This window comes from Apaloderma vittatum, unplaced genomic scaffold, assembly GCF_000703405.1.
Source record: "Apaloderma vittatum isolate BGI_N311 unplaced genomic scaffold, ASM70340v1 scaffold44115, whole genome shotgun sequence".
Taxonomy (NCBI): Eukaryota; Metazoa; Chordata; class Aves; order Trogoniformes; family Trogonidae; genus Apaloderma; species Apaloderma vittatum.
Window position 1 is genome coordinate 1 of NW_009717353.1, and position 4,877 is coordinate 4,877.

Consider the following 4,877-nt stretch of genomic DNA (forward strand, 5'->3'; position numbering starts at 1 on the left):
CCCTGCTTGAGCAGCGGGGCTGGGCAAGGTGACCTTCAGAGATCCTCTCCCGACTCAGTCACTCTCTCATTCTGTGCAGTGATTGTTTTAGGGGAAATCATTCGCTAGACTGTGATGTTGTAGGTAGTGCTAGAAACTTGCACTGAGGTACAGGGCCTGAGCAGTTATAGAGCTCTTCTCTGGCAGTGCTGCTCTATGCCTTTTAAAATGTGCCCTGGCTGCAAGCTTAGGTTGGGCACCACTGCCTTCGAGTCTTTCTGATGGCAAATTTAGGTCAAGTGTTGACAGGCAGAACATCAGACAAGTTTTTACTTGTGTTGTGCAGCAGGAGAGCACTTGCGGGAGGAGGAGTAGATCTGGACTCTTCTCCAGTCATCACAACTGTCCTAGTCCTCCCATGTGGAGCAGCGGCCATCCTGCTGCTGCTGACTCTGGAGCAGTAGATGTGGTATCCTTTCTATACATCTGGCATGGTATCTTGTATCTTGCTGTGTCTCTGTTGTGCTGAGAGCTCTGGTAGAGACATGGTGCAGTTTTTTGACTATGGACTGCCTGAGGTGCTCTGAGCGGTAGGGAGCATCCTGCCTGGCCTACGTCGGTACAAGCAAGCAGCAGAAAGGCTGTCGGAGAGCTCTGCTGCAGACAGGTCGTGCTGCTGTGTTCCTGTGCCATTAAATAATTTCTGTGAGTTTGGACGCTTGGGATTCCTGACTGTGGTGGATTTTTGTTTGTCTTCTAAGCTAGTGAGACCTCTGCTTCTTTTATTAGCCCTCCTAGATGTGTGCTGCAGAAACAGGCTTTGTGGGGGGTGTGCTCTGGAAGCCAGTCTTGAACATGTGATTTGAGGAGGAATGTTCTTCAGCAAATGTCAGAGAGCCGCTGGGAGTGCCCAGTGGTGTGTATGGCTGGAGTGCAGCTGATGGTTCTTTTCTTCTTTTTGTCCACAGGTCATACCAGCAGGTGGTCATAGCAGAGCTGACACCCAGGGGCTCTTGGACACCACTGAGTGCTTTGGAGCCTTGTGCCAGCTCGATGTGTACGGGACATGAGTGGACCTGGACAAGGCTGGAGATGAAATATTTGTAAGCACTTTGGCATTTGCCATGCACCCAACAGGGTCAGTGGACAGTAGCTTCTCCCGCTCTGGTGTGCAGACCCTCTCCCGGAGCCACTGTCGCAATATCAAACAGAAGATCTCCCAGTGGGAGGGGAGGACACGAGGGTGCTCCAGCAAGGAGAAAGAGCAGCTGAAGGACTTCAGAGTAAAGTATGATCCTAGGGTGAAGCCAGAACATACAGAGAAAGGCAGAAGGACTAGGTCCAAAGATCCAAAGAGCCTGGGTTTGGACTTCAGGGAAGATGCTCAAAGCTGCTTGCAGACTGATGACTGTGGTGACCTCAAGCCCCGTGCATGCAGCCTAGCTCCCCCAGCCAAGGAGAAAGGAGAGTGGCAAGCAGGCTTCCTGGACCCAGGGACAGCACCACCCCCCAGGAAGTTCTATACCTCACAAGATCTGTGGAGGAGAGTAGATCCCCCTCTGCCTAGTAAAGCCCTACCGGTTCCCTTGGACCTTCAGAAGAAGCAAGGGAGCTGTGAGTCCACGGAAAAAGAACTTAAAATCAAAGAAGTGAACTCTCTCTGCAGGGCAGAGAGGAGCTTGAGAAACATTTACTCTGAGGCTGAGAGGCAAGAGGAGAAGCCAGCTGCTGTCCCACCGCTCAAGCCCCGTCGGACTTTCCGCTATCTTGCAGAAAAGGGTGCCGGTAGCTCTAGTGATGCCAGTGCTACCAGAGAAGCTGCCCTGCAAAGGCAGTGTGGAGGAGACTTGGTGTCAGTCTCCAAGAATCCTGAGAAGACAATAACTGGCAGGAGGATCAGAGGCAGAACCCAGAGGTACATCAGTTCATCTCACATGTCTGAAACATGTTTCCTTAAATGAGCTTTGAGATGGGTTTAAACAGCTTGCTTGCCATTATATCCTTGCGAAGGTTCTTGTACTAATGATGCCTCCGCTGATAGGGAGAGAATATTTCTGAATGAAAGCATCCCATTTCCAGCATTGCATACACATTGCTTTTGTTGCTGATAAGCTTGCAAAGGAGGCTAAAATCTCCAAACAGATGTCAGTCCCATGCCTTAAAAGAATATTGAGTGACAATATGCTGGCCCCAGGAGGGGTGCTGCCTGCTTCTTGCCCTGAGCTTGTTCTCAACTGCAATTTCTGGATTATAGAATAGCTTTTTCTTGGGGCAGTACGGCTGCTGAATGTTCCGACTTTCCTGTGAATGAAAGATTGTCTTGTTGCTTGAAGTTAGAGGCTGTGAGCTGTGGGTACTCGTGTTGCAGTAGGTTATCTAGTCCTCTCTCTTTCGTGTACATAGGTGCCTGCTGTGGAGCAGAAAACCCCCCCTGAGCTAGTTTAATGCCAGTTCTACTTACAGATGAGTTGCCTAGGGCAGCTATGTGAAAGAGTAGCATGCACATTATAGGTGGAGGTGTGGCTAGGTCTCTTGAAATCTTCTTTCACCACCAGCTCTTTTGTGACCTCTGTGCCATAATGTTGAAACGGAGGTGAAGTGTATGAAAATGCAAAATCATAAATGTGGTAATACCCTTAGCATGAGCAGTAGGAGAGGTCCAGTAGAAGGTGGTGCCCTAATTCTGAGTAGGGCTGCAAGTGCCAAAACCTTTTCTGTCTCTCACCCCACCAGTGGGAGGACTTGGGAGGGGACACAGCTGGGACAGGTGACCTCAACTGACTAAAAGGATATTCCATACTGTATGACATCATACTCAGCAATAAAAATTGGGGGAAGAAGGAAGAAAGAGGGACATTTGGAAGTATGGTGTTTGTCTTCCCATTTCATGTGATGGAGCCCGACTTTTCTGGGGATGGCTAAACCTCCACCTGCTGAGGGGCCATAGTGAATGAATCCCTTGTTTTGCTTTGCTTGTGTGTGCAGCTTTTGCTTTACGTATTAAACTGTCTTTATCTCAACCTCCTCACATGTTTTTTCTCACATTTACCCTTCTGATCCTCTCCCCCATCCCACTGGGCAGGAGTGAGTGAGTAGCTGTGGGGGGCTGAGTTGCCAGCTGGAGTTAAAACTCAGCACTTGGAAATGAGAGAGAGTCCGTAACAGAGCATCCATGTTCTTGGTGGCCCCGGGGAGGACTGTACTCTATGTAGACCAGAGACAGCAACTTGCTGGTACATGCAGGTGCCTTTAGAAGAAGTTACACTGGTTTTCCTCTAGGAAATCTTTCGAGTTTGAGGACGTCCAGGGCTTCCGCAGCCGTATGGCAGCCACCAACTCCCATAGACTTCGAGAAGAGACAAATGGCACTACAGGATCCAGGCTTGTCTACACGCAATCAGAAGACAACATCTATGAGGACATTATCTGTATGTGCCTGTACTTCTCGGGGATTCACTCACTTTATTTAAGGGTAGCAAATTTGCTGGGGAGGGAGGAATGAAGATGAGAATGCACCAAGTCCCTTTCCAAATCTGTGATGTTTAAGGTCTTCCTCATCTGGGGTTCTGTGTTGATGTTAGTAACTATCTGAATATGAACAGCCCAATTTCGGATCTTGCGGAAGGTCACTAGACTTAGCCTGTGCTAAACCAATTTCTTTATTAGCTTTTCAAATGCTTTACTTGAGCGCTGCACAGTGATCGGTGTGAACACTGACAAAAATTATCTGCTCTAAAATAGAGCTACTTTCTTTGCAGTGATTGAAATGGTTTGTTTTGCTGAGTCTGCATACGGTTTGCCAAGTTGAAAGTAGTGGCTCAGAAAGATCTTTGAATGGTGGGAATCTAATCTGTCTGAAAGAGGTCTCTCTCAGACCTTGCTAAAGCTTGGCAGATGACTACAGACTCTCTCTGCTAATATCCGTTTCAAGAACACAGGACTTTATCTCCTTTTATAAATCCCCCGTCCAATGTTGTTTCCAGGTCCTGCAAAAGAGAACCCCTATGAAGGTGTCAGAGTGCTGCCCTTACCCCTGTGGAAGGTCCCATCTGTCTGGAAGCTACCACCCCCCTGGAGCACCAGTAGGGCGCCTCAGGTAGGGTGAGGGGATTAAATTGTCGTGTGTTCACAGAGAGTCGTTACCACAGGGGCCTTAGTTTGTGCTCCCCCTGATATCACATTCCCCGCTGCTATGCCATTTGCTTTCCTTATTTTTTATTAGTTTTTAATAATGTAAATGATAATGAGTGTTGACTCATGCTTGCATATGTGGGATAGGGGTGGGATGGAGAGCTTAGTAGAGCAGGAGGCTGCAGGAGCTTTCTCATCTGAATCCTTTGACTCAGCTTGCACTGCAGCTTAATCCTATGCTTAACCATCTCTTCTGATTCTATTTTCTAGCCTCCCCCAAAACCTCCCTTCCTCAGTCGCAAGACTCTTGAGTTAAAGCCCTCCCAGACATGTTTCCAAGGGAAAATGGTGAAGGACACAACCTTACCTGTCACAGTGACCGACTGGAAGCTGTTACGATCAGTAGAGACTGCTAACAAGAGAAAGAACGTTCCCTGGGTGAGATTTAAGCATGAAACCTTTCTTCTTGCATGGCATTTCAAACTCTTGGTGCTTTGTCTAGTACACTGTATGTGTGGACAAGTGACCCTGCTCAAACCATTTACCCTCCAAGTAGCAGGGCAGGTGTTTGGAGATCAAAAACCAGAGTGCCAATTTTAGCTGGGCTGGTGGTGTTCTTGTTGGCTGAGAATCTGTAAACTGAGTACTAGATGCTGACCTGGAAATCTGTGCTGTGTGTCAATATGAGCTTTTTCTCATGCTTTGTGCTTTAAGCCTTGTTCCCAGTGCTTCTGTGAAGTGTAATGATTCTGCTGATTGCAGTGCAG

The 4,877-nt window shown here is 48.1% G+C and overlaps 1 protein-coding gene across 1 annotated transcript in view; it reads left to right on the top strand.

Moving 5' to 3' along the window:
- The first annotated feature begins 1,103 nt into the window (after positions 1-1,103).
- The window catches only part of DENND2C (DENN/MADD domain containing 2C), a 13,276-nt gene continuing 9,502 nt past the window's right edge, over positions 1,104-4,877 (top strand). The window contains exons 1-3 of the mRNA XM_009869845.1: positions 1,104-1,894; positions 3,259-3,407; positions 3,963-4,075. Of these exons, the coding sequence (XP_009868147.1) occupies positions 1,104-1,894; positions 3,259-3,407; positions 3,963-4,075 (1,053 nt within the window). The remainder of the gene's footprint in view (positions 1,895-3,258; positions 3,408-3,962; positions 4,076-4,877) is intronic.